Source organism: Urocampus carinirostris, chromosome 5 (genome assembly GCF_059441175.1).
Source record: "Urocampus carinirostris isolate Australia breed hairy pipefish chromosome 5, RoL_Ucar_1.0, whole genome shotgun sequence".
NCBI lineage: Eukaryota > Metazoa > Chordata > Actinopteri > Syngnathiformes > Syngnathidae > Urocampus > Urocampus carinirostris.
In genome coordinates, this window is record NC_142353.1 from 12,746,285 (window position 1) to 12,773,388 (window position 27,104).

The 27,104-nt window shown below is 39.0% G+C and overlaps 1 protein-coding gene across 2 annotated transcripts in view; it reads left to right on the forward strand.

Moving 5' to 3' along the window:
• pdlim2 (PDZ and LIM domain 2 (mystique)) overlaps window positions 1-16,951 on the forward strand; it is a 32,051-nt gene extending 15,100 nt beyond the window's left edge. Inside the window, exons 7-10 of one of the 2 annotated variants that reach the window (XM_088335782.1) lie at window positions 8,884-9,002; window positions 13,394-13,539; window positions 13,754-13,865; window positions 16,013-16,951. In XM_088335782.1, coding sequence (XP_088191908.1) covers window positions 8,884-9,002; window positions 13,394-13,539; window positions 13,754-13,865; window positions 16,013-16,205 — 570 coding nt within the window. In that variant the 3' untranslated portion in view covers window positions 16,206-16,951. Of the gene's footprint in view, window positions 1-8,883; window positions 9,003-13,390; window positions 13,540-13,753; window positions 13,866-16,012 lie in introns of both variants that reach the window. The other variant, XM_088335781.1, reaches the window with a different exon arrangement.
• The last annotated feature ends 10,153 nt before the right edge of the window (window positions 16,952-27,104 follow it).

Sequence of the window (27,104 nt, forward strand, 5' to 3'; positions counted from 1 at the left end):
TGCGCAACAGGATCCCCTGTTTTCCAGGGTGTTGGGTGTCCTGTGAAAATGCAGCGTACAATAGAGGATGTGATGGTCCAGCCTGTGTGCGACTAGTGCTGGTTCTCCCTCAACGTATTACAAGGCTTGTCGTTGTGCTATCAGAGCTAGAAGAGTGGGTTGGTTGTGTCATGTAGTGGAAAGCAAGCTGTCTTTGCCAATATCAAACATCACACTGATTTCCAAAATGTTGCCAAAGAGAAGTGCTCTTTGTGACCTAGAAAACATAAATACTAAGTTGAGTTCACATAAGTTTCTTGCTAAAATTCAGTATAAACTGTAAATTTATATGCCTGGAGGTAGTGCATTTAAAAACCAATCTAGATACGACTTTGGAAAGGCAGTTGTGAGTTATGGACCTGGGTCTTTTTCTAAAGAGTTCATGCGTTTGTATGCAAGGGCATCATGTTTTTTCAGGAAGTAGTAAATGCTGCTTGAGTGTGACAGTAAACTTTGCTGTCCCTTAACGTAATGTGTGTTGAAAAATGATACTGGGTTATGTGTACCAGTAATAATGCATTGATGGATGAATGATGACAAACATTTTGGTTTTGAGCAAGGCTGTCTGGGGATTGTGGGGTCAGCGGACATTTTAAAGGGATTTTCTTCTCATTGTACAGTGAGCCCTGTAACCTGATAGTGTAAGACCTTTTCATAAGTACCTGTGGTTTTAAGTGTGGGCACTGTTGTAACGTCAAGCAACTTTCCTCTGCTGGTCACACTGATTGATCAGCCTGGCTCTTTTTTTTCCTGGAGCAGGAAATCAATCATAGGAGAATTTTATTCCCTCCTGCTGAGCAGTGTTGTCCTTGCATGTTTCATGGGAAAGATGAGCCTTTACAAGTTACCGTATTTTCCGCACTATAAGGCGCACCGGGTTATAGGGCGCACCCCGAAAAAATAGTTTTTGGTCCAGTTTTTGACATAGATAAGACGCACCGGATTATAAGGCGCTACAATGGGAACGTGGACAAAACAGTCAGATAGTTAAGTCCAACTTATTACCCCCTTAACATTCCCAAAGCTTGCAAAGACGCAAATACGTGTCGAGAACACGTGCGGATGCGGTGTCCGTACGATGTCACTCAAATGCATCGTTCCATCATTCGGAAGGTTCAAGTCTTGGGATTCAAGAAATGCCAACCATTCCTGAGTTTCTATTTTCTTTTTCGCTCGCAACTTTACTGTGCATATGACAATAAACACTTGGAATTGAGTTTAATTTAAAAATAGACATTCCATCCATTATCTGCACCGCTTATCACAGAAACATCGAGTTCAGTCTGAAACCGGATACAGGGATAATACATAGCCGAAGTAGCTCACCGAAGTCGTTGTGTTCATAATAATGTGCAGCCAATGTCCTCTTATATCCGTGAGGGTAGTAAATCCAGGAGAATAAAATAATTTCAAATACAGAATAGAAAAAAATGCTTTCTCTATGCCGTCAGCCACGTGCCATAAACATTCATCTTTTTTGGCCAATTGCAGGCTTTGTGTTGCCGTTTAAGCCAATGCCAGCCTGTAAATGATAAAAAGGATCCGCCCCTTGACCTCCGAATAACTTTAGCCAATAGTGATTGATTCAAATGATGATTGACACATTGGTTAGCCAATGAAACGCCGGTAAATAAATCCCAGCATACACCGCGTACTACTTGGCGTTCGGGGGAAAATCGAGTCGGCGGCTGCAAGTTAGTTGGAAGACTTTGCAATTTTAAAATTGATCCATAAATAAGGCGCACTGTATTATAAGGCGCATGGTCAGATTTTGAAAAAAATAGGCTTTTAGGTGCGCCTTATAGTGCGGAAAATACGGTACTGACATTGTTGAGTTGAGTCAACATTTTGATAGTCCTGAAGGGAAATGCATGGTTCACTTGAATGTAATTGTGCAAATGTTTGGTGATGTGAGGTGTGTTACTTGAGGTGTCCCTAAAAAGTTGAAAGTCAAATATTTTCTCTATTAAGTATCTGTTAATGCTCAACTGAGTTCAAAGAGCCCTTATGCTTTGCTTTCCACTACGCCTATCTGCTTTTATATTCTTTTTATTTGACCTGTTCGGGGTGGAACACATATGGTTAGAGCAGTGATTCTCAAATAATGGGGCTTGAGGCTCTTTGTGACATCAGATCTTTTATTTTAACCTTCCAAAAATAATGTGAAATTGCGTCCCCACTACTTTAGGGGACAGTACTGCATTCGTAAGAAAGTTTTGTTTACATTGACCATAGGTACTCTGAGTGTGAAGTGTAGCAGACCTACAAGTTAATCTTTGAAAAATGTATTTAACAGGGATGCGAAGACAGACTGAGATAAACAGAAAAAAATAGACCAACAAAAGATAAGGAAACATGACAAAGCGTGACTATGGACGGGGAAAGGGAGAGAAGGGAGCCAAATAAATCCGGCCGTCATTTTAAGATATTCTTCCCCAATCATGCTGAACTGCTTGTGTTTTCTATTTTTTTTTTTTTTTTTTTTTTTAACAAGTCACACTAAAGCGTAGATTCTGCACAAACGAAGGTGAAATGTCATTACCAAGGTTAGGTTTTAGATGAGAGGATGGTGTAATAGTCTGTAGTTTGCAATAATCTGGTCTGTGCAGGCCTTTAAGACTCCTTGTGATTGAGGGCTATACAAATAAACATGGCTTGACTTGAATAAGGAGCTTAGATTTACTTAGTCCTGCTTCAAACCACACTTCAAAATGTATTCTACGTGCTTGGGGGTGCAAGAGGTTTTCTTCTTCCTACAGGGGGCATGACAGAAAATAATTGAGAAGAACTGGGTTAGAGAAAAGGGGGGCGGGGAGTGCTGGAGAGTGACGTCATGCTTGTCCCCGCAGATTTTCAATTTTTTTTTTTATTTGTCAGTGGAGCATGAAAATGGTGAAAGTAGGAAATGGTCTGTTTCAAGTACAGTCCAAAAACCAGTCCAAACCCCAAGAAAGATGAAAAAAAAGTTTATTCGAGCATGTCTAAGAAATGCATGTACTTGCACATGCATCATTAATGAGCTGCCCAATCATGATTTTAAAACCAGGAGATGGCAGCAAAGAGTAAGAGTTTCAAATTCCTTTCAGCCCCTTTAAAAGACCTGTGTGAAATTTGTAAGTTTTTTTTTTACCCAAGCACTCCACCCGTGACTTGTCATCATTAAGTTTGTTCATGTTGACAAGCTCGAGGTGATGTTAAAATAAAATAAAAACTTTGCTGTTGGACAGTGTTGACAGAGCACAAAACAATGACTCCTTACTCGGTATTTGTATCCTAATATTTGCAACAGGGACACTGGATTGCCCTACCAAACGTGCATTGATCTGGTAAATTAGAGACATTTTCATCCAGAGCTACCGGGCGGAATTTAGAAAAATTGTGGATACGTCCGGGCAACAAGCAAGATTGATACCGAGTAATACGGCCATTGGGAATTAATCCCGGGCATTTAATTGATATCTCTTCCAGAAAAAAACAAGTTACCGTATTTTTTTGCACGATAAGGCGCACCCCTTAAGTGTCATGAACCCCTTAACGTTCCAACGGCCTGCTGCCGGCCCGCTGGACTGTTGAGAAGTAAATATCTGTCACCGACACGGTGTCTGTACGATGTCACCAGTCACTGAAATACGTCATGTCCCAACATCCTTGACAGAATCCATCCATTATCTTCAGTAGGGTTGCGGGGGTGCTGGAGCCCATCCCAGCTATCTACGGGCACTGGGCAGGGGACACCTTGGACTGGTTGCCAGACAGTTGCAGGGCCCACTGAGACGGACAACTCACTCACACAATTCACAGCCATCACATTTGATGATAATACGCAACCATGGTCTCCTTACTTCCATCAGTGTAGTAAATCCAACCAAGTAAAATATTAATGTTCTCCAAAACATGCAATAAAGCCAACAAATTTAAAAGTCAGCTGAAAAATATAGACCAACCTAACTTGTGATTGACATCTTTTTCGGCCAATTGCGGGCTTTGTTTTACCCTGCTTTAGCCTTTACAAGCCCGTAAATGCTCCTTTACTTTCGAATAACTTAAGCCGATAAGTGACCGATTCAAATGACACATTAGTTAGGAGATGGTGTGTGTGTGTGTGTGTGTGTGTGTGTGTGTGTGTGTGTGTGTGTGTGTGTGTGTGTGTGTGTGTGTGTGTGTGTGTGTGTGTGTGTGTGTGTGTGTGTGTGTGTGTGTGTGTGTGTGTGTGTGTGTGTGTGTGTGTGTGTGTGTGTGTGTGTGTGTACACCATCATGCACCCCGCAACACTACTTCTTCGGGGGAAAATTGAGTCGGCGGCTTCTTACCGTAGTTGGGAGACGTGTTGCAACTCACTATTGATCCATAAATAAGGTGCATGGTTTAATTTTTTTTTTTTAAGGCTTTTAGGTGCGTCTTTTAGTATGGAAAGTACGGTATTTGGTATTCTGCTTATGAAATCATTTTTGCTTGGTGCCTTGCCATTGTGGTGTGCACCAAAATTAATAACGCACGTGTAACTAGAGTCCTGGGATGCGTTTTTTTTTTTTTTTTTTTCTCGTTTGAATTTTTTTACCTGTCTGGGGAAAACGTGTTTTTCTACTGATACTCCAATCACTTGACGATAGCGAGCAAACTGCTAAACTGTACACCACAGGTTGTTGTTGTACTTTAGTTTTTTTCGTTATTTTGCGTAATGTTTCAATATACCCTAACTTTGAAGTAAATGATGAATCATCCGTCATACACGAACAAATGGGAACAAAGTAAAAACGTGGGAATAAGCATGACATTACTCGCCACCAGTACCCCCATTTCTCCTTCCTTCTGTGGTCTACTCGGAACATCTTTCCTAAAAAGTAGGATAAAAACAGGTGGGTACGGAGGGAAAAAAAACATTGGGGTTCTTTGCACTCAAGTTAGGCATTGTTAACGCATAATAAATGGAAGAAAAACTTTTCTACGGACACCTTAATCAATGCACCCTACCTTTAAGTTCCACCATTATTTAAAATATGGGGATTTTTGTCATAGTTGTTTATCGGGACGATATGAAAGATCATTTTGTCATTTGTATGCGATTCCTTGTTGTATGCTTTCGCAATCCAGACAAATTCCTCAAATTAATGACTTTGGCAATGTCCAAGGATTGTGCAGCTGTATCAGAACTGGTTTCTCTCAAATCATTATGCGTCAATAAAAAGCCACAGAGCTGCCACATGGTTTCTTTTTGGCTTTATAGTTGTCTTTCAACATTTTTAACAGAATCTTTTTTTCATCCTTTATTGCTTCACACTGCTCTTTTCCACAGCAAATCTATTCATTTTGTCCTCCCATTAAGTGCCACGATGCCTTCATCTTAGGACAGAATGAAACTCATTAAAAACCGTTGTACCGAGATTGTGACCTCTGCAATGAGATTGGAATTCCATTTATTTTCTTAGAAAATGGGTTCTTACAAATTTTTCATAACGTAAATACAGCACTTATCTTTTGGTGCAACCAACGCCTAATTCCAAGCTTCATTCTTGGAAAAACCTTAATCGGTTGGAGATTGACTTTTTTTCTTCTGCTGGCATTCATCAAATGCCATTTGAATATGGATGGACCCTGCACAGACTAAACCAGTAAAACTCCTCCATGTAAAGATTTATATTGGGAGTCTCAAATACTTACTGTTTTTGTCAGAATTTTTCAAAAGCACATTACTCATCATCCTGTTGTATCTGCTAGCCTCTATTTTTTTACAAATTGGTGAAACAATATTGTGTTGCTAGTAAAATCGTATCACTGAGCAATTAGTTTTATTGCATATAAATTGTATATGCACGCTTTAGAATGTTTATTGTATATAATAGTGATTTTAAGTTTTAAAGATGCATTCTAGAACATGTCTTTTGACTTTTTTTTTACCAGTCTTGGTTAAAAAGTCAGTGCTCTATAGGATTGACTACTCATTGCCTTATTTATTTTGAATACGTTATACTACTTTTTTTTTTGATTAGAGAATTATTGTGATAATGTGAGATTTATGAACTCAGAATTAATGAGCAACACTTTTAATGGTATGAAATCCATCATTTGTAACCCAACCCGAAGTTTGTTTTCCTAGGTTGTTTGGCATTTCAACTTAATTACAAGGCGGTCTTTTTGTGTTGATTTGACTAATGAGCATTTGAACCTCTGGCTCTTTGTTCGAGACCTCCCAATAGAGGAAAAACACGGGTCACAAACTTAAAATATTCACACTTGCAAGTGATGGTAACTACAGATGTATGTGTTTAGCATAGTAAGTTGGCTGAACCTCATAGTTTCTCATTGCGTTACATAGTGAGATGGCGAATGAACAGATACTCTTTGAAATGGCTTGGCCAACCATCCTAAAATAAAAACTCATGCGCATATTTGCCATGCAGAGCTGGTCTGTGCCCTGTAATTCAATCTGCTGGTTGGTAATGATGATGCAGAGTGGATTGCTTGGAGCCAGACCTTATGCCCCGTGCAGACACTTTCCCCAGGATCTTCATTGGCCTTGATTTGAACCATCTGCCCTGCTTTTGCTTTTTGATCTGGTTAGGAATCAAAGACTTTGTAGTGTTTTATCAAACCATTCATACGATACTCTAATTAAATTATATGCCATAGTAAATTTTGTCATACTCGATGAAGTTTACTTAAAAACAGAAGAATCGCACGGTGGATGACTCTTTAGCATGTCTGCCTCTCAGTTCATAGGATCCAGGTTCAATTCCAGTTACCGATCTCCCCATATAGTGTTTGCATGTTCCCCTCAAAACTGAGCGGGCTTTCTTCGGGTACTCCGTTTTCCTCCTACATCCCTGAAAAATGCATGGCATGTTGATTGGTCAGTACAAATTTTCCCTGGGGTAAATGTGTGTGATTGGTTGTCTCTGTGTGCCCTGTGACTTGCTGGGAACCAGTTCAGGGACTGGCCCTGGCTACTGTATGAAGTCAGCTGGGATGGACACCAGCATTCCTAGGGACCCAGTGAAAAAACGTTTTTGGAGAATAAATCAATAATACGGCAGAAGCTCGTGTCCGTTTTGATCCTCTAAATATGATTAACGCAGAAGTGAGTTTAGAACATCCTCAAACACAATAACAACTGCAGAAGGTACACTTATACTATACTTTTAATTGTAGAAGGTACATACTTAATAAATGCACAATTGACCAAGAAATGCTTTTTCAAGCGCTGAAATAACTTCCAATGGCACTGTGCTTACTGCAATCAAACCTTCAGAGGCCACTGGTTTGTTTTGAGTCGACTTTTTGTTTTTCTTAACTGAGCTGCATTCCTCTTGAGCCTCAAAGATCTCTGTTGAGATTTTCACTGAATAACGGTCTGCTGTTGGAACGCTGAAGCTTCATATTGAGCAGCCAGACAGTTACATAATATGCGATTGGTTTGCATTAGTGAGGCTTTATGTGCTCCACATTGTTGCTTTATTGGGTCTTCCTGAAGGGATGTATGCCTGGCCTCAAGTACATATATGCCCTTGTTCTGCAGATGTGAGGCTTTCGGCTATTTTACAGTAGCCCTTGGAGTATAAAGTGTTACAAATCTTCTGTTTTTAGTTCGGGATCATTTTGGGAAGCTTTCCAGAGATGTGCTACAGTTGTGGTTTTATAGTTAAGCAGTGCATGCCAAAAAGCCCAATTGAGAACCGATTATTGTTAAGTGAGTGTTTTTGATTGAAAACAGAGATCATTCATTATCTCTGCCATAAATTGAAATTTGCCTGCTCACAGAATCTTGATGTTGCTTAAAGAATTTGTTCTGAAAAAAAAATTAGGTCAAAAGTTGTTTGTGATTTCTAAAGGATATTTGATGCGAGTTCACATGTGGAGTTTTAGTGCAGGGGTGCTGACTGTCATCTCACTCATAAACTCTTATGACATAATTACAGTTGATAAGTCAACCTTTTTACATGTTTAAACTGGGCTGTTGACGTTTTTGTTTTCTTTTTTAGAGTAGCCAAAATAAAAATTGTGCCTCAGCACGGCTCTTTGTAGTGAATGTCTGCTATTATCTGAAAATGTGGTGACCTCTTGGAAAAACAATGTGAGAAAGTATTTGAAATCCATGAGATGCACATTTTCCTTCAACCTGCAATCACATGAACATGTACATTTTTAATTGTCTGTTAACAATTAAAGTCACTTTGATTCCTTGTCCCATTTGAGACCTGAGATTACCTGTAAGGCATTTTGTTGCATCAATGAAAGGTCCAAAGTACAAACGTAACATTCACATACAATAAAAGCTGAAGTAAGTATTTATGAATGTGTGTTCCTGGCAATCACAATATCACGCAGTGTCTGTGTGAGTCATGTTTAAAGGTCACCAATAAACGGTGGTTGACAAACTGACGAAGGGGTTATTCATACATGCCAAGCGTTTGATACGAAAAAGCGGTAGATGTTACAGCACGCTGTATTTTTATGCGCAAAACAAAATCTATCTCCAGAATATCAAAAGAACAGCAGCAGCATGTAAATTATTTAAAACCGTAAGTGGTAAACTTTTACCAAAATGGAAATGTAATTTAAACTTTGGAGCCGTTTATTCAGGCACAAAGTCTTAGTCTCGCTTCAAGATAAAGCAGCCGTAAACTAAAATGCTGGTGTCAAGTATTTTTGTTACTAAAATGTGAAAAGTTTTTTTTGTTTTCTTTTGATTTGGTTGGCGTTTTTGAAGTGAGAACAGCGTCGGTTTAACAAATAAAACGGTATTGTTATGTGTTTTATAGTGTTATCTTATTGCTTTATCTAAGTTAATGAATTAGTTATACTGTCTTAGTCACTATTGACTTATTAAGTTTCGGCTTTTTTTGCCAGGACTGGTCTCCTTCAGACTACAGAAACAATTCATTGTCCAGCAGAACTCCGACACCGCCAGGCCACTACTCTCCCCCTAGTGTCATTGACCAGGACCTGCCCGTGTATCATATTCGCAGGTGAGCACCATTTTGAATTGTTTTTTTTTTTTTTTTTTTTTTTTTTGTGTGGAGTTTTCATCAACTCTTACTATTTTAGTTTCCTTCCTGTTTGAATTCTTTTAAATGCCAATTACCTTTGCAGTTAAATGGTTTTTGAATAGCGGTACTTTTTTTTCTATTGTGACCTCATACACGACTTGAAAAAGTGTTTCGAAAACCTTTTGTTGAGGCCGCGGCGCATATTTTCCATGAGAAAATATCTTGCACCACACCAGGAAATAAATGTGTCCACGTGGGTACTTTTTATGAATGTTGTGCCATTGACAGGAGAATATGAAATTAGAAGAATTTTTCTGGCCAAATTTTTGGTATTGTGAAACGTGACTTGCACTGCAGCACTTTTAATTTGTGTGCCAGTGCGACATTTACTGTTGAGCCACATGAGGCCAGAAGCAACCCTTTGAAATTCTGCCTTTTTAGAAGCTCAAATCAATTGAGACATGTTTGCCCATTGAATGTTTAACAGTCTGTTAGCACCCTCGTTTGGCAGACTGGTGATACTGCAATCAATATTTGTCTAATGCATAGGTATCGGTTGCAAGGTAGTTTGATGACCAAATTTCAATGGTAAAAAAATGTTACGTTTTTTTCACGTTTTAAAAAATATCTCAAGTATAGCAAGTCATCCACAGAAGAGACTTATAGCTTGGTGTACCAAAACAGGTACTTAGGATAAATAATCTTACAATACGTGTAGTTACAGTTATTATAATTACATGTTTGATGTGTCGATTACAAAAGTACAGATGAGTGTAAATGCTTGCATAGTAATCTGAACTTTCGAAAAGTGCATCCAGGTGAAGAAGCAACAGATATGATATTAGTTATCAAATTGTTTGATGCTCTCATTTAAAGGTTTTTAGTAGTTCTTGAACCATGCGAAGCTAAGACCATATTACTAATAAAGTAGCCAGATAGTTTAGGGTGCTCAAATACATGTCACCCGTAGTTCTATGGGGGAATTGTGTCAAAAATCATGCTAAATGTCGTATTGAACATTTTTGGCCCCACTTCTTTTATATAGCTCATAGGTATCTGTACACTTGCATACCATGTGATGAGTTTGTCATTTCTCCCCCCATACACATTTGTGGGATTGTTATTCTTTAATTTGGAATATGTGATTATTTCAATACATTGACTCAGTTCTAATTAATATCGACTAAGGGAGATGCCTTGGTCAATTCCTCATTGGTGGTGCTATGATAGAAATATTAGTTTTCTACCAACAGTAGGAACCATCAATGTTCCCTTGCTCTTGAAGGTCTCACTTGAGCAGCCTCAAAGCAAATTCTAAAGTTTTTTTTCCTAGAAGTGAAAAATCGTTCGTTGTAGCTTGATCACTTTTTTTCAAAGGCATGTGTTGAAATTGCAAACTGGCTTTCAGGGCAATGTCTTCATTAAGTGTACAATTAGTGTAGCTGTTTTGGACGTGTGCAGCTGCAAATTCGTCCTCAGACATCAGTGAGGGTGCCACCCACATGGCTCTGCTCGACTAGTTCAGATAAGGTGACCTTGCATTGATTGAACTCATTCCAGCATGAAAGTGCTGCCATCCTAATGTTTTGCTTGGAAAAAAAATATCTTTGAGAAAAATATTGTAAGTCCTGCAATCTTTTTTTCAATCAAATCCCCAATGTTGCTCTATAGACCCTTGTTGGCTGAGCATCAAAGATGTGTCAGCAAATGCAGCCATATGCAAACAGACGATGTCGTGAAAACGTCAAACTTCTCCTCTTCTCCTAATTGGCCTCTAGTTTCAAGCCCTCATTCCCAGCCTCCCCTCGCCCCTCTCTGCTGCTCCAGAGCCAATCAAAACTGCCTCGTCCGCCATTGACCCGCCCCTCCATGCAGCATGGCCAATTAGTTGCAGACTAGGACAAACCTTTCGGTCAAACTCTCTATTTTTCAGTCTACATATTGTAGGTGTCTGCTTTGCATCTGGCTGTTTGTGCTGTGATGTATTTTATTTTTATTGCAATTTAAGTCACTAGGAGTTGCTTTTGTGTTGCTTTAGTTTTTTTTTTTTTATCAGGAGGTGAGTGTCACTGATTTAAGTTGTTTTGTTATTCATGTGTTCCCATTCACTTTAAAGTAATTAGTTTTAGAGACATCTTCATTTAATTTGCTCAAATATATATATTGTCTTGGCATTTAGTGCATGTAAACATCCTGCCCGCAAGAGATACCGTCCAAGTAACAGTCTGACGTTTTTTTTACATACGTTCCCGCAGTCTCCCGTTTGTTACCGTGACCGAATCTGCTATTTTTGGGTCCTCTCCCAGACGACTGATACTTTCCATTTACTGCAAGATTGCGTATCAGGAGGGATGTTGACCAACGCCGGAAAGGAGAGAAAGTTCCTGTGGGTGTAGCTGAGCGTGTGGAGAACGTGAGGTTTGCGTTTCAATGGTCTGTTTTTGATTTAGTCTTGCTAGGGGAGACACGGGAAAGAAAGCATCTGCGCTTTTATTTTGGTTGGATTTTTGTTTAGTTCATTTGGTTCCATCTTGGAACAACACACATGCGAACACACACCAAGCGATGCGTGATCTTGTACATTCCGAACTCGTTGCGGTGAAGTGATTAGCTTCGCGCCATCATTCTTTAGTGATTCAGGCTTTTCTTTTTTGCCAATGTTCTTTTGGGGCAGATATGTCAGAGGGGGTAAAGTCCTGCTCGTGAGAGCCACATTGCAATGAACCCTCTAGCCCTGAGCAATCAATGCAAGAGTCAGCAGAGAGATTTAATTTACGAGCCACAGAGACAGAGCCCATATAAAAAAATGTTTATATTCATTTTTTGGTGAAGTAATCGCTTATTAGAGATGTTTGACACCACCTTTTCAGACTGGAACTTGTCACCAGGCTGTACTTGCCCAAGACACACCACAGGAAATGGTGCCCCTATGACCTTAGTGGTTATCCAACCAACCAACTTGTTTAGATTCTCAACTATTGAGTTAGTTATTGATACCAAGTACCAATTTCACTAGTTATGTATTTTAAAACAGAAAAGCAAAAAATGCAACTGAACCGATAATAATCTGTATAGGGCCAATGCAGGGCCTTATTTGGACGCTACGGACACTGGTATCGGTCACTGATCTTGTCTGTATTATCTAAGAGTAAAAAACAACAACATAAAAGCCAATAATTATTTGATAATATCATTCATTTTAAAAAGGTTTAAAGGATCTGCACAGGATTCTTAACTTTTTTTACCCGCTGCCGTCATCTTCTGGCTTGTCATCATTGCAGCCTTTGCTTGGTAATGATGCGTGTTCAAGTACTTGCATTTATTAGACTCACTCGAATAAACTGTTCTGTTTTTCGTCTTTCTTGGGATTTGGGTTAGCGTTCGGACTGTAGTTGAAGAAGGCCTCTTTATTTTGACACCCAAAGGTGTCATTTTGCATGAAGTTACTTTCCAGCACTCCTTCCACACCCCATTCCGCTTACCTGATGTGTTCCGTCCTGAACAGTTTTCCTGAAATTAAGATAAAAGCAGAACATAAAGCATAAGAGCTCTTTGAAATTTGGAGTTGTTAACCAGATCTAATAGAGAAAATATTGAATGTGCCAACCTTTTTTAAGGACACCTCAAACAATGTACCGCACTTTTAAGATCACCCCTCGAGTATGGCAAATCAAATAATGTTCAGAGAAAGCATTAAAAAAAGGGGGGATCTTGGAATCAGCCATCGCAATGTCAAAGAACTGATACGACAGCCTGGTATCACATCTTGCCAATCCCTAACGCTCATTTTAGGTACCTACTGCTGCATATAAGGAAGCACTTTACTCCGTTAGCGTCAGCTCACAGTCTCACATGGCAACTGAGCGTGCGGCTCGCGCGTGTCGTGACGGCAAACCCGGCTCGACCGGCGCACCCGGTCGTGAGCACTTATACATACTTGTCTTTCAGTTGAGATTCAATTGATGTTTCTTTAGTGGGTGGGGAAAGTTCCCGTAAAAGTGTTCTTAGGCGCCCCGAGAACAAAGAATGTGCTCGTAAACTGCGCTACTGTTCTTTTTTTAATTAGCTGACATGTTTGGACTCCCCCCTGGTGAAAGCTTACTCCCACCCCTGCTGTGCACAGACTGGCTGCTGGTAAACACACTGAGGTGTTGGAATCAGTCGTAATAGCATAGGTGGAGGCCTCTCACTTTGTTTGCCGACATGCGCGTTTGAGCGTTTACAATGATGTCACCTCAAGCCTTCGCGTGCACTTTAGACCCCATGTGAGGTCAAAGTTCTGAAAAAAGCTACCACACATCCTTTCATTTGCGCTGCATTCTGCATACACTGACTGTGTCTTACTGTTTTTGTTTTGTTTTTTCCAGTAGTTCAAGTCCGGAAGTGGTCATGCAGAAGTTTGACAAGGACTCAGAGGTGTACAAAATGATCCAGGAGAATAGGGAGTTTCGCTCCGCACCTCGTCAGTCCAACACTTTTAAAATGTTGCAAGAAGTTCTGGAGGCCGATGAGAAAGGTAAAAAAAATCGCTCGACACACAAACTCATTTGGATGCAAAAAAATACATCCAAGATCAATTCAATTTGTGAACAGTCAATAATTGAATTCTATATCTAATTATGAATGACAAACATTCTATGACAATGATTGTTGCCAGCTAAATTAAGTGTCATGCAAATCTTTGTTTACCAATACTCTGTTTACGATTGTGGGTGTGTGTGATTTTCCAGAGGCAGCACTTAAGTTCCCAGGAAAGTTATCGCCCAACGTTCCAAAACCGAGCGCCCCCGTGGGAGGAGTCAGCAAACATCACACCTGTGAGAAGTGCGGCACCAGCATTGTGTAAGTTATATTTATATGACTAGAGTTTATTGAAAGACCAAAAGTTATGTTATTATCATATTTAAAACTAGAACAACAACATTGTGACATCATTTAAAAGACAGAGCGAAAATTTTGGTAAGTGTGTAGTAAAGTATGTATTCATTTTAATAGTAGAATTAGGCAAGGGTTATTCATCGAATATGGGGTCGATTAAAGTTTTCATGCTGTATATTTTTTTAACTCCTATGAAAAGTCTGCCGCTCATTAATGTACAGTTATCCCTCGTTCTTCCTTGGGGCTTAAAAAGGACATGCAATGGTCAGTATCTGAAAAGTAGAAACATTTATTTAATAATGTATTATACATTGAAACAAAAAAAACTTTACAGACTCAAGCATTTGTTTAACAAATATAAGTGCTGTCCTTTATAAACCTTTTTTTTAATTGCACCTCATCCCAAACAGATGATAATTTGTCACCATCATGTGGACGTTATTGGGTAAAAATGTGGCGTATTTTTATTTTTTTTTTAACTTTTAGCACAGTGGTTTGCCAACGTTTTTAAAGCTGAGAGCTACTTTTGTGTTACTGATTAGAGGGGCCGGTCACACAGCCGTTTGCGACTGAATCACGGCTAAAATTTTGCGTTTTTTTTTTTTTGCCCGTGGTTGCCCGCGATGGAAAATGCGCAAAATTGGCCAACCCGCTGTTCATCGGTGGTATGCCCGCAAAACAGACGCCGGCGACTGTTCCGCTTCCTCATCGTGTCATTTACGCGTCATTTTCTCGTGTGGACCACGAGTATAAAAGCTCCCAAGCCGGTGTTGTGCCCAAATCCGACTCCTACGCAATTTCACGTAATAACGCCGCGATACAGGCGCAGAACATGCTATTACCATGCTCCACCCACGATTACCCGCTGAAATTTCCCGTCCTACCCATGTGTAACCATGCCCTGGCCGCGGCCAGAGCACGTCGTTCCGCGTCATTTCCGCGTCATTACCTCGTGTGCCGCCCGCGGTTAACACGTGCTCAAAGTTTTATGCAGCTCAAAACTTTTTCGCGCGGCCAACCGCGTGTGAATTTCCGACCGCGAGTAAAGCACTGCTGTATCTCGTCTATATGGCGGTTTCAAAGCGTCCAACAGCGTCTGCTTCACGGCCAGAAATTTCTGGCCGTGGATCAGCCTCGATACGCCCGTGAAAGGCTGTGTACCCGCGCTCTAAAGGATTGAGCAGCGCAAAACTTTTTCGCGCTGCCACCCGCGCGCGAATTTCCGACCGCGTGTTAAGCACTGCTGTATCTCGTCTGTATGGCGATCTCAAAGCGTTCAATAGCGTCCGCCTCACAGGCAGAAATTTCTGGCCGTGATTCAGCCGCAAACGGCTGTGTTACCGGCCCCAGAGCGAAGGGCTGACCAGTTTGATCTACATTTGTATGATAACATATTACTACGTCGCTACTTTATTACTTGTTTTACAAGGTTGTGATTATTAAAGATTAAAATATGCATTACAACCTCTAAACATCATGCCAGATAGAAATGTAATTACAATGACCCATGATATATTTTCAGAACCAGTTTCGTGCAACCTGCTGCTCGCGGGAACCCCGTTGACGAGACCTCTTGTTTAGCGTGTCGAAGGTCAACTGTGTCTGCGATAGAAAAATCATTTCTTCCTTTTGTGCTACTGTCGGTCAGGAGCGTTTTGTTGACATGATTGCTTTTAGAGAAACTCCAAGCAGAAAATGATTTTTGCGTATGTAATGTAGGTTCATCGAGCCGTTTTCCGCACACGTTTTACCGCAACGTTATTGACGCACAGGCAGACACCGGCAGAAAATAGATATGGTGAATGTTTAGCCAATCAGGATTCAGAACACAATGACCATACAAATTCGCAAAGTAGCAATACCGGGAAAAGTAAACCGCGATACAGTATGGGATTACTGTATACGTCTCGCACTAACAACGCAACAAATACTAGTTAAATAAGTCTTGCCAGTTTAGCAAGACTTCCTACTTCTGCAGCTGAACGTTGACACATTTTTTAATGAACCGATGGATACTGCAGTGTATTGCCATCACCGTCTAAAAATGTAAAGAAAGATGCCAAATGTGACCCATTTCTGTCATCTGACTGGATTCTACTTTCCACCCAAAGGACACAAGCCGTGCGCATCGTGGACGACCGCTTCCGCCACCCCGAATGTTACACGTGCTCAGATTGCGGCCTGAACTTGCGGATGAGGGGTCACTTCTGGGTGGGGGACGTCATGTACTGTGAGAAACACGCCAAGCAGCGATACCAAGGTCCATCCGGCTCTCCCCGTCTCAGCGTGTCCCCTCGACACTGAGTCTCACGCCTCATCGGGGCCCCCTTTACGGACATTGGGCACGTGAGAAGGGATCCACATCACGGCAGATTTTTCTTTTTGTTGTCATTACATTTAACAGTGTTTGGCAATATGGTATTGGCCTTCTCTTAACTATTTTTCCTGACTATTTGCAGAGATTTTTCATGTGACCCAAAGTCACTGTTGATTGTAAACTCAAGAAAGTGATACCTTTTGATGCGTCCATGATTGTCACGGGACAACTTTGATGTTACCAAGATACTCCAAGATCTGGATCATTATTCAGAGTTCTTTGCTAATACAAAGGGACCAAATCTGACCTAATCTGCTTGCCTTGCAGTCAGGATGCAATCTATGGGATTGCATGTTTTGTGTGCGTGCATGTAAATGTGTGAGTGAGGGGAGGGAAAAGATACTACCTTGATGATCACGTACCCAAATAATGAATATTTTGCTAAGCAAGCAATATTTTCTATATCTCTATATATAAATTGAATTTAATAAGAAACTACAACTTTGGTTTGCTTACATTTGCTGTTGTTGCAAAACGGGATTATTCTTTCAATATTCAAAGATTTTGGATGTATGTGTGATTGAACTGTTATCTAATAATCTATATATACTTAAGCACCATTTTCGATGCATAACGTATGCACAAGACATAGTGTGAAAATAAGTTGAGACTGTATTTTCACAGTTTCAGCAGTACTCTGTATGAGGCACTTAATAAATTGCACAAGTTGAAACTTGGAGTATAGTTTTTATGTATTTTCCATCAGTTGCCTTTTAAAAAATTCTCTTTCTTACCACATTTTTTTCATGGTATTCATTTTTGGGATATTTTTTCAAAAGAAATTTAAGACGCCTCATTTTCAAATCCTTACCATTGTGCTATTCCCCCTTGATGACCGCTAGAGGTCCTCATAGCTTCGCTTTAACAGTTTGTCACAGAAATTGCATGTGTCAACCTCAGCCAATGGCCTAACTCGGTGTTTTTCAACCCTTTTTTAACCAAGGTACACTTTTATTTATAAAAAAAAAAGTTCCGAGGCATTCCGTCTGTCGAAAATGTTTGAAAATGAAGTTATGTCAAATATTTTACTTTACTACCTCATAATCAGGTAATTAGTATATAAAAAGAAGAAAATAATACTTGAAGCACATCATTCTTTTCTATTTTATTTGGGGTTTTCTTACAGTGCAATCTTAAACCGCTTTGTTGAACAAATTAAGTTATTATACGTTCTATGCTACCTCATGAGCAGATAATTGGTATGTAAAAATCCGCCACCTACTGATATGGATGACTATAACAGTTCCTCGTCTGAAAAAAGCAAAAATACTGAATAATGGCCTGATTTTTTGGAAAGATAAAATTGGGCAAATTCCAGCGGCACACTAGACAAGGTCTCACGGCACACTAGTGTGCCCCGGCACACTGGTTGAAAAACACTGGCTTAACTTATTACCGATTGCAATTTTGCTTATTAAGCGATGATGAGCCATACAAACACAACGCTGCACCAAGACCTACTCCGTAGTATGAAAATTTAGATAATTTGTGTAAACCAGTTTATTTCATTTACTTAACACCATTCCATTAGCATTTTCCCTAGTTTTTTACCCTCTTGTGCAAACTGTAGTGTTAACTGTACGAAGAAATATATTTGATTTTTTTTCCCCCGTTTATATATTGTTTAACCCTTTGCACAATTCTAAAGGATCAAAACATGTATAAAATACGCTGAAAAATTATAAATTCACAGATTTGGCAATCCTAATTTCATCTGCAAGTAAAAAACATTGAATCTGTCTTCTAGTCTCTCAGAATATGTATGAGCAGAGTAATGGTGTTCCATATAATCCCAGATATTTTACACTATGATGGGATTAAATATAACCCAAGCCTTTATTTACACTGTTCCAAGACTTCAGAACATGACTGCTTGAATTATAGGATTATTTTTTTAACGAAACTATTAAATTGATCGGTTAATAGTAACTAATATAATGTAATTCTGCAATTGGCCGACGACAGTACAACACGCCCTCACTTAATATTCAACTCTTGCAGCAATATTGCTTAGCACTTATAAATCTCAGTGGTTGAGAATTTGAATGCTGAAAAATACCACAATAAATCATCTGGTAAATCCCCTCAATTGAATAAATCACGATTTTTCTTTTCAGTTTCGTGAATCCTTCATTGAAAGCATAAGCAGCTTTTAATGGGACGCCTGCGTGTTTGTTTGTTGGATGTTAAAATACAACCATCAATTATCTGCACCGCTAATCTTCAGTAGGGTCGAGGGGATGTTGGAGCTCATCCCAGGTATCTCCGGGCAGGGATTAAAATTCGCCACCTCTAGGGCGAACATGCTACGCCAGGGGGCGGCAAACTACAGCCTTTGGGCCACTTATTTTAAATCCTGCCATCTCAACTAAAATATTAGAAATATTACATAGATATAATAAATCCAACACTAAAAATGAAATCAATGTTGTTTTTGGGCGCCAGCTTTGTCACTTTTTAATGTGTTCTACATAAACACTACAAATCTACAAAACTAAATATCAAATGTAGTTATTAAAATGGACCTAATGTTATCTTGCTTTACATATGAAAATAAAAACGTACAACAGGAATATTACAGCAATGCTACAGTAAAATTAAAAATGCTACTACAGTGATGCTATAAAATATACTACATATATACTACAGAAATACTATTTAAAAAAACATGCAACTAAGGTAATACAACAAAAAAAATTCGATAAATGCAATGATGGAAATCCCACAAAAATACTACTGCAGTTGTACTTCAGAAATCTTACACTACTACAGTAATAATAAAAAAAAAATCATACTGCAAATAAATACTGCTACAGAAATCATACAAAAATAAGACTACAAAAATGCAAAATACGAAAAAAAATAGTTATACAACAAAATACTATATAATGCAACTACCGAAATACTTAAGTCAAGTCATGTTTATTTGTATAGCCCTTAATCACGAAGAATCTCAAAGGGCTGCACAGACCACAGATTATTGCAAACCAAAGACTCTTATTACACCATCCATCCCCTGATCTAAAACCTACATGAGGGCAAGGAAAAACTCAAACCTCAACATGAGGAAAATGAAGAAACTTTGAGAAGGGACAGCTCATTAGGTAATTCCCTTAAATATTACTACAGAACTACAATAAAATAGTAAAAAGAACTACAGTTACACAACAAATACTATGGAAATGCTAAAAAAAATACTACTGCAGTAATAATACTAAAGAAATAATAGTAATGCTACAAAAATACTGCTGTGGAAGTACTCAAATGCTACCACAGAAATATTTTTAAAAATACTCCAGTAATGTTACAAAAATATGATTATGGAAATGCTACAAAATAACGACTGCAGTAATACATCAGATATTCTACACAAGTCACAATTATTTTTCTTTGAGAAAAAAACGGATGGGTCTCCATAGCCAACTGATTTAATCCAAGGCAGCCTGCAACTCTAATAGTTTGTCGACCGCCGTGCAAGACCTGCTGCCTCTTTATTTGTTTTCGTTTGTACTAATCCTGACTCCTGATCCAAGTGTTCCATCGTATCTATTTTTATCCAAAGACGAACTCAAGGAAATCTTCCCGTCCTGCATTCGTCCACCGTCATCTGTTTTTGCATCATCACACTTGTCTTTGTTTTTTTTTTTTCCCTCTCCGATTTCCCAACCGTTGCGTAACTTCCACCCCGTCTCCCCGACATTATCTCAGAGTTCCGCCATTTTTGCTCGACAGGCTGCGCTTTCTCAACACGGTACCTGGAATCGAGTCCAGATGTGGACCGGCAAAGGAAAGAGAAGAAAAAAAAAGAATAAGCGAGATGGTGGGGGTGTTACTGGGGCTGCTGATGGGGTGTATAGAAGAAAGTGTGGGACCGGCATAAAAGTTTGTCTGGATGCCATTAGGTACAATTTGATGTCATGTGTAGTTGGCTAAGTGATATTTTCAATGGAAACTGCATTGTGAAGGTGGGTTGTTCTACCGAATCTTTCATTCTAAATCCTTCTGTGCCACCCTCTTTAGAATTGTACAATACCAATAGAACAAACCTGCAAAGCTCAGAATTATAGAACACTGTTTTCCATTCTTCCATTAAGGACCGTCCCAAGTCTTCACTGGGCCCTAAGCATAATTAGATATGGGGACCCCTATTGTTAATTTGCATACCTACTAGAACTGGTTCCATGTTGTACTCCAGGGGTGGGCAACCATTTGAAATAGATGAGTTTCATCAAATTTTTTTGAAACGACAACAATTAGAGCATAATAGTCTATTAGGTCCCTGTTTTGAGCACTTAATTTGTTGTTTAGTACATAAAGTATTGCTGAAGGTGTTTTTTTTTAGTATTTCTGAAGTTGGATTTCCATTAAGGTTCTGTAGTGTTACTGTAGTTTTATTTTTGTAGAATTTCTGAAGTAATTTTTATGGAGTATTTCCATAGTATTCTTTAGTATTTTTGTAGTACTTTTGTTGTATTTTAAAGTGTTTTTTTGTTGTCTATCCGTAGTGTTTTGTATTATTCAAGTAATTTTATGATGATATTATTACTGTAGTATTATTTGTAATATTATAGCTGCATAAGAATGTTTGTTATATATCTCTTGTATTTTTGTAGTACAGTGTTAGTGTAGTTTTATTTTCATAGTATTTTTGTGATATTTCCACGGACGAATTTATGTACCGTAGTATCGCGATAGGTGTAATTTGCAGTATTACTGTTGTAAACCTCTTGTAGTAGTATTTTGAATATTTCTCTAGTAGTTTTTTATATCATAGTATTGTGTATTGATATTTTTTGAGTATTTCAGTCGAAGTATAATTGATGTATTTTCTAAGCAGTATTTTAGCAGTATAGTAAAAATAGTAGTATTTTTACTATAGTAGTATTTTTGTCAGACTTCTTTAGCACTTATGTAATATAACTGTAGTTGTCCTTTTATAGTGTTTTTGGAGAAATTATTCAGTAGTAGTATTTTGTAATATAGTACTACTGTAGAAGTATTTTTGCAGTAATTCTATACAATTTTTTGTTATCAGAATGAAAGCAAAATAATATATGAGGTCCCTGTTTTAAAGCACTATATTTGATATTGAGTTTTGTTGTATTTCTGTAGAAGTATTTTTAAGTGGACCCAAAAAGTGACAATGGGGACAATGTTGGCACCAAAAAAGTTAACCACTCTTGGGGGCCCCCTAGTGGTTACCGGGCCCTAGGCAGATAATAATAATAATAATAATAATTTCCTTGTATTGTCATTCTGTGTAACAATGTACACAGAACGAAATGTCGATTGCACCTGACCCGTTGTAGCGAGCCGATGCAGCCGCAGCCAACAGAGATGCCTAGCTCACTTATGCCTCTGTTTCCATTTGATCTCCATGACTTTAGCCCCTTCTTTTTGTTAGAGCAGTGCTTCTCAATTATTTTCTGACAAGTCCCCCCTGGAAGAAGAAAACCTCTCTTTTGGTCTGCCTCCCCAAAACAAACTTTAGCATCTCATCAGAGTGATTTCCGTGTACAGCAATCTCGTTAATTGACAGCTTCATTTATTTGGCTTCAGGCTGTCTGCTGCCAACATCTTAAAACGGCGAGCTCACCGTTATTCCTTGTCCAACACAGTGGTTGCAGTGAAGCAGATTGCTACATATGTTTTATCAAATTTCCTTGTCTTAGCTTTCTGGAGACTTTAATTTCCTCCTTATCCTGATTCCCTTCGCCTGTCTTCTCGTTCTTGTTAAAAAATTTCATGGGGTCACTGGAGGGTTTGCAACACTCTGTGTCCCACACTTCATATTCATTCTCTTAGCATTGTATGTGCAAATCGCAGATGCTTTACCGCCGAGTGAAAACTCTGCCAATGAAAACTCTGCTGCTTCCTATTGTAGTGGAGGTGCAATGCACTTTATTCTAGAACAGTAAACAATAAAAAAAAGTTCGTGGTGTCAAACGAGACCCCCTTCCAAGCAATGTTCCCTCTAATTTTCCACGGGTCTGAGCATTCACACAAAGTCGGTGAGCAGTGCTTGAAACAACAGTGAGCAACCATAATCCCAAGTGTGGCAAGATAATTAATTATCAAACATGTCCAAAACTTGACATCAAGTTACATTTTGCTGAGTTTTCGGCAATGCAAAATTATTTTTCTCTTTTGAATGAATTGACTCATGTACTATTGCAAAGGTTGTACGGCCTACAAACGTCATTTGTTCTTACAATTCTTTCACAAGATATCCATTTGTTTTTATTTCCTGATATATTTTGTCGCATAATATTAACATTTTTGGGGGCTTATTTAGTCGGTTTAAGATACAGAACTGTACTTAATCACCTTTTTTAGTGGAAGTACAATGTTTGCAACAATATTCACTTGATATAATTGGAAATTATTTGAATGCAACTTTTTCTTATTTTTTTCAGTGTTTTTTTTCTACTTTTTAAAAAATTCTTTTTAAAAAATATTGTGTTTATTTTTTCCGAGCTGTTACTCTTTTCTTTTTGTTCTCTATTTACTTTTTTCCTACATTTCTTTCTTTTATTTTCTTTTTTTTTTCTCAGCTTTTCACTACTTTTTCATTTGGGTATTTTTTTATTTTTTGTTCTATTCACCCTTTCCTTTAAATCATTTTGTGCATAATTTTACATAATATTTGTTCATGTTGGGATTAAAGAAGCAAAAACAACCTAAAGAGCCGTTTAGGACCCGAAAGAGCCGGTTCCTTTTAGTGAGCCGAACCGAAGAAGCCGGTTCCCCGACAAACTCTACTAACTTTACTCAACTTCGTTCTCCTTCGACTCGACTTCAAAATACCGCATTTAGGACACAACGTCAGGGGAACCCGTGATTTTTACCTTCATGCACTGTAACTTTGACTCAAGTCGCTTCTTAATTAGTAATTTTGAGCCCTCATTTTTGTGCGCTGGCTAGATTTTCTTGTGCGCTGAGAATGTGCGAGCAGTGCGCAATTGCGCACGCCTGCAGCTTTGAGGGAACACTGCTTCCAAGGGGCCTAGCCGACTTTTTAAGATCACTGCCTTAGAAGGACACTGTGTAGTATTTGACCACTAGATGGTGCTATAATGTGTAGTGTTACCTAAAATGAGTAAAACAAAGATAAATACAAATTACAGAGGTTTAATGGGACCAAACTTTCTTCTCATTTTCTTTCCCGGCTTTTCACAGGGTTTTTGTTTATTTGGGGTACTAATACTAGTAAGATGGTAGACTCTGAAGTTAGCTCTCTCAGGGTGAGGCTCATGTCATGTAAAAAAAAATTATGATGTACTTTTGCACATTATGTAAAGCCCAAATGTGTAATATTTGACCACTAGATGGCATGGTTGTCTAGTTTTTCCACACTGCGCTCTGTGGCACTGGTTTTCGTTCGCAAGACACTAGACAAACATGTAGGCGACCTCTAGCCAGGACTCCACTATGTAAAAGAAATATAAATTTCTCGACCTATGAATCTTTTTTTTTTAAATAAAACTTAACAGTGGTATGATTGTTCATGGCGGCTGGGTGGTTAAAGCGCAGCCCCACAATGCGGCTGTCCAGGGTTCAATTCCAGCTAACAAGCCTCCCCGTGCCCAAATGATACACTGTTGGGAATTGGGAAAGACTGTAATTTATATTCCTTAATCAAACCATCCATTATCTGCATTATCGTCAGAAGGCTCTTGGGGGTACTTGATCCCATCCCAGCCGTCTTCGGGCAGTGGGCAAGGGACATCCCAAACTGATTGTGTTTGGTGTGCCCAACTAAGGCCGACAGACGACTCACTCGTTTATTCATACCCAGGGACAATTTGGACTGGCCAATTAATCTGACATGCAGGTAACCAGAGTACACTGAGGAAATAAACGCAAGAAGGGGGAGAACATGCAAACTCTGCACAGAAGGGCTGGTAACTGGATGTGATCACATGACCTCGTGGATGTGCTAACCACTCAGCCGCCGTGCTGCCTTAAACTAATGTTGCAATAATCCAATTTCCCATTTTTCTGAAATGCAACATTAGGCACTACGTGTTTATTGATAAGGATATCTGCAGCGACAGTGGCTCAGGAGGTAGAGCACTCTTCTTGGGATCAAGAGATCGCAGTTCGAATCCCGGCTCCTCCGTGTTACATGTCGAAGTGTCCTTGGGTAAGACACTGAACCCCTAATACCCCCAATAAGCAGGTTAGCGCCTTACATGGCTGCACGGCCGGTATTGGGAAATATGAAGCACACTGTAAAGCGCTTAGAGTCTTGACTTGAAAAGCGCTATATAAATGCAGCTCATTTCATTTTTATTTCATTTCATATTTGTGCAAAAAAAAAAAATTGGGGGACATGAGTGTATGTATCGAGTATTGTTATCGGTGCCTATAAAAGCTGTTTGGTACCCAAGATATTGGAAAAGTCAAGTCAAGTTACCTTCACTCGTATAGCACTTAATCACAAAATGTCTCAAAGCACTGAACAAGTTACAATTACACCATCCCCTGATCTTAAACCAACATGCCGGCAAGGAAAAACTAAAAAACCTCAACACAAGGAAAATAAGAAACCTTGAGAGGGGGCCGCACATGAGGTCATCCCCCTTCCAGGATGACCAGGGTGCAATAATTGTTGCATTGGGTAACAATACTCAAAACATAGTGAACATCAATGAGAAAAACATAGTTATATGTAAAAATTTGGCTAACAAGTCCATAACAACAATGACGCAACATCCCGTCTCTGCCGAGTGGTCGATGCAAACGTTGACATGCTTCAGGTCCAGATGCTGAATGGGTCTTGAATTTGGATTTAAAAACCTCCATTGAGGTTGTAGATCTTATATCTGGAGACAGAGCATTCCACAGTTGACAACTGTGTCAGCTCCCTCTAGGTAAGGCTATCCATCCATCCTATTTTACCTGCATGACTTATCCTCAGTAGGGTCGCGGGGGTGTTGGAGCCCTTCCCAGCTATCTTCGGGCAGTGGGCAGGGGACACCCTGAACTGGTTGCCAGCCAGTCGCAGGGCTCAGAGAGAAAGACTTGCTCATTCATGCCTCGGGATAATTTAGACTGGCCAAATAACCTGACATGCATGTTTTTGGAATGCGGGATGAAACGAGTGCCCGGAGGAAGCCCACGCAGACATGGGGAGAACATGCAAACTCCACGCAGGAAGGTTTGATCTCACGACCTCAGAACTGTGCTGTACACGCGCTAAACACCGCACTGCCGTTCTGCCTCGGTATAGCTGATGTTATGTGAAATAATTGCACATTTCTCAACCCTTGAGTATTTAAACAATGCACGTATATATGACAGTTCATCTTTTTCTTTTAATGAAGTATTTTTCCCCATTAGAGGCAGCTAAATAAGAGACAATGTCCCTTCAACGGGACACTACAGAGACTCAAAGCGACAAGAATGCAACATTTTGCTTCTCACTTTTTGTGAATAAAAAAATTGAAAACAAGAATGAAAAAATATAAAGAAGAAAAAAAAGCTAAAATAAGAAATAAATACAAAAAAGAGAAGAAATAATACAAAAAGAAAAGCGAAACAAATTGAACAACAACAGGGAAATCAGAAAAAAGTAAAAATACAAGAATAATTAAGAAAAGAAAACATGCACAAATAAAGAAAAAGGACTAGTTTTTGTTTGTTTGGGGTACCTTTAGCAGCAAGCTGGCGGACAATAATGTCAGCTCCCACTGGGTGAGCCTTATCTTTTGTAAAAGGAATACACAATTTTTGACCAACGAGTATTTAAAGAAAAAGCACAATTATATGACAGTTCATGTATTTTTGCTTATCATTTAATTCAACTATTTTATATATCACTAGGAAGCGCTAAATAACACATACCATCCCTTTAATAAGTTTCAGAATCCATTTAAGGATTTCTTTATTTTTCTTCAATAATCAAGACCAAAAATGCCTCTTAGGTGGTTGACTGTTCAGGGATCCCTTAACCGTCAGGGTTGTCAGGGTACCACTCCCTGTGGTGTATCTTGAGCAAGTACAGCCTGGCAGTGCTCATCCCTCTACAGAGTGTTTTTTTGCAGGAATTTGCTCCCCCATATGCAACAGTACTGGTTTCCATGGTTACCAGTCGCTGGAGTAGCCTCCTGATCTGACACAGATACAGCACCTTCATCATCTGGTCACCATTATTTTACAGTGTTTAGTGTTCAATCGTACCTCAGCACTGACGGGCAGGAGAGTGTGACAATACAGATACAAGATCCTAAATCAATATATAAAAACTCTTTTTCTGTGTATTCTGTGTTAATCCTGCATCCATTGCAACCTGGTCATCTTTTATTTTTTATTTTTTTATTTCATATTATACTTTAATTATTTTATATTTTATTTTTTATTTTATTGTTAGTTATTGCAACATCCATTACAGCCTGGTCCTCCTGGAAGGGGGATGACCTCATGTCCGGTCGATTCTCAAGGTTTCTTCATTTGCCTAATGTTGAGGTTTTTGAGTTTTTCCTTGCCCTCGTGTAGGTTTTAGATCAGGGGATGGTGTAATAAAAGTCTGTAGTCTGTAATAGTAACAAGTTATAATAAGTCATATTCATAATAAGTTACATAAATACATCAATAAATAATTCAATACAATTTTCATTCAAAAATACATACATAAATACAGTACAATTATTAAAGTATTTACATATCAAAGTAAAAATGTGCACAAAACCAAAGTCAAGTGTGAAGTGGAGGATTCGGATGCGCAGGAGGAGAACAAGCCACAAGGTCAACAGTCGGATATTCGGTGGTTTCAAACAGATCGGCTTTGTCACTCGTTTACTTTGATACCTATTTGTGCACGA